Below are 2,954 nucleotides of genomic sequence, written 5' to 3'. Positions count from 1 at the left end.
AGCGGTCAGTGGGCTTCAGTCGTGGACTTCCCACCCTAGGACACACTTCCTCACGCATCCGCTGAGGGAGAGATGATAAATTTTTCAGGTATGAGAGATTTTGCACCAAATAAGAGAACATTTTTAGGCAATAAATGAAGGAATAAATTAATCTGAAGGGATTTTTTCCTTTTCAGTTACTTTTTTTATTTCTCAAATTCTCTTCCAGAAAAAATTGTCAGTGCTATATACAGCAAATGCCTCTTCTGCATTTACATAATTTTGTATCATATTCTTGCCGAAGTTGTTATTCAGTCAAGATAGATATATGCAATCTTTATCACACTTGGCCTTGATATTTAAGAACCTCACACCGCACTGTAAACAAGGATGGATTGCACCAGCCAAGGCAGTACTAGTTTTGTGTCATGCCATCTCAATGCCCTTCCTCAAGGGATCTTCAGCTCCAGCACCGTCCTTCTTGGCCTTTTACATTGCCACTGAACAATGTGGTTCATGATCCAAGCTCTACTGTGTCTTCAGCCATGAACTTTTTCTTTAAAAAAACAACCAAGGTAAAGAGCAAGCTGCATTAATTTACACAGCCGTAGGAGTGTGAAGTCCCACACAATGACAAATCCAGACATCGTCATGGCTTATGCTCCCATTGCAGCAGAAGTGTAGAGGACTGGTAGGTACTTCAGGAGACTGCATACAGTGGTGGTCCTGTTCTCTCCTCCACTCTGCCCCTCTGCCCTCTGCCCTCGAGCTCCTGCTCCTCCTCTCTGCTTCACCATACCACCGCGACTGCTGCAGTGTGATGAATTTTACTGAAGGAGCAGAAGATCCACTGAGAATTCACTGAAAACTCACGGCTGGGTAAAACTAATTTATTATAAATATTCTTATATTTGTAGTGACTCAAATAAATGCTCACTCAGTAAAAATTCTGGCCAAATTAAGTAAAATTATGGTCTCATTTTTAGGTATAGTCCTTAATAATTCTGAAGCTAATGAAATATATTTTGTACAGGCGTATTTGTGCTGGTAAATTCATTTTGTCACTGACCAAGTTCTGACAAGAAGTGTTGGAATAATTGCAGTACTATCCAGTTTGTCACCTCTTAAGAAGAGGAGTGTGAGTGGCAACCAGAAAGAATCAACTTTTCACAGAGAAGCATTCAGCAGATTATCATCTTTGATGGATTCCAGCACCAATCATGTGCCAAATGAAGAGAAGATTCTCCCAAGCAAAGCTCCATTCTCCCAAGCAAAGTTCCAGATGTCAGAAAACCTTTCAATGGATATTACAGTGTTCTCTTTATTAGTTGTGTCACTGTTGGCTTTCACCAGCCACAGACTTGGTGTAAGCTGTTGGAGCTCACCTGATGAGCAGGTGGAGTGTATAACTGGGCAAAGATTTATGAGACCTGACGCCTAAGCCCACCTATGTCACCAGTCTTAAGTGCATTTTTTCATTTCTCTGATTACTTCCTTTGCCATGCCTTGCTCAAAATGCCTTCTCTTCAGGTTAGTATTGCCACAGCATGACCTGTCTGCAACAAAAGCACAGTGGAGACCTACACTTACATAGGATTTCCAGGTAGAATTAATTAACAGAAAGAACATAAAAGTATGGAGAATGACCCTGGACATAAGTTGATTCATTTACTTAGTACTTCGCAGATATTTCAGTGATGTAGGACAGATGAGATTAAATTTTTCCTTAAAAGACTCAGAGGGCTCCTCTGTAAACTTCACTTTTTTGATAATTCTAAGAGAGTGTACTTTAGAAGAATGTGAATGTTAAGAGAGGTAAATACGATTTCAATTTTCCACAGGGTGGCGTTATTCTTTTTTCTTAATTCTTTTCCTGAAACAAGCTGTAGATCATGGGAGCTACCTTAAAGGTGCAGAGAAGCCCAAATGGCTTGCTGTCATAGGCACAGTGGCACTGTTTTGGGCTGCTCGGCGAGAAGAGTCTTTCAGTAATAGTGCTGTTCAAATTGTATTATATGGTAAAAGAAGATCCATTGTCAGTCAGAATTTCACTAGTCTGTCTTGAATGATAAGTATCAGAGTTTGTCCTTGAGCCACGTTTGTTGTATTTCTTGTACCGCATGCACCATAGGTCCTTCATTATCTTCACAAAATAACTTCTGAACTTCACTCCAATAAATGCATAAAGCACAGGGTTCACACAACAGTGTAAAAATGCTATGGCTTCAGTGGTGTATTTTGCATAGGCCATTATCTTGTCATTGTCACAGGATTTGCCTAGCTTGCCCATATTTACAGCCATCACAAGAAGAACAATGTTGTAAGGTACTTGGCAAACTAGGAATATAACTACAATTAATATGATCACACGGATTGCTTTGTTTCTTTTGGAATTCTGAGCTTGTTGTAAGGATTTGACAATGAATGTATAGCAAAACGTCATGAATATGAAAGGTATAAAAAATCCAAATCCAACTTGTAGGAACAGCAGCAATGATTTCAGCATCGTGCTTTCAGACATTCTGTCAAATCTGTGATCACAGATCACTTTGGTTTCATTGATGGAGAAGCTGTAACTTTCACTGTATAGAAAAGAGGAGCTAGAGATCAGAATGGATGATACCCACACGACCAGACAAATGAGTTTACTATAGGCAAGGGTTCTTGCCCTGAGTTTAAAGGACTTTGTTGCCTGTACAATAGCAATGTACCGGTCCACGCTGATGAAGGCCAAAAGCAGCATGCCACAGCTAAAGTTGATTGCATAGATACCTCTGGTCATTTTGCAAAGGAAATCACCAAAAATCCATTCGTCAGCAGCATAGGTCACTGCCCACAGTGGGAGAGTGAGAACAAACAGTATGTCTGCTATGGCCATGTTGAAGAGGTACACATCCGTCATGGACTTGTTTCTTTCATATAAAGCAAAGGTCATCACTACAAAGATGTTACCAACTAGACCAATGATGCAAATC

General features: G+C 40.1%; 1 protein-coding gene across 1 annotated transcript in view; it reads right to left on the bottom strand.

The window, feature by feature from the left end:
* Nucleotides 1–1,990: 1,990 nt before the first annotated feature.
* CCR6 (chemokine (C-C motif) receptor 6) overlaps nucleotides 1,991–2,954 on the bottom strand; it is a 15,352-nt gene continuing 14,388 nt past the window's right edge. Inside the window, exon 5 of the mRNA XM_008947220.1 lies at nucleotides 1,991–2,951. Within this exon, the coding sequence (XP_008945468.1) occupies nucleotides 1,991–2,951 (961 nt within the window). The remainder of the gene's footprint in view (nucleotides 2,952–2,954) is intronic.

Source organism: Merops nubicus, unplaced genomic scaffold (assembly GCF_000691845.1).
Source record: "Merops nubicus isolate BGI_N331 unplaced genomic scaffold, ASM69184v1 scaffold12619, whole genome shotgun sequence".
NCBI lineage: Eukaryota > Metazoa > Chordata > Aves > Coraciiformes > Meropidae > Merops > Merops nubicus.
Note: the sequence above shows the minus strand (reverse complement) of the source record. Positions and strands in the feature narration are given on the sequence as shown.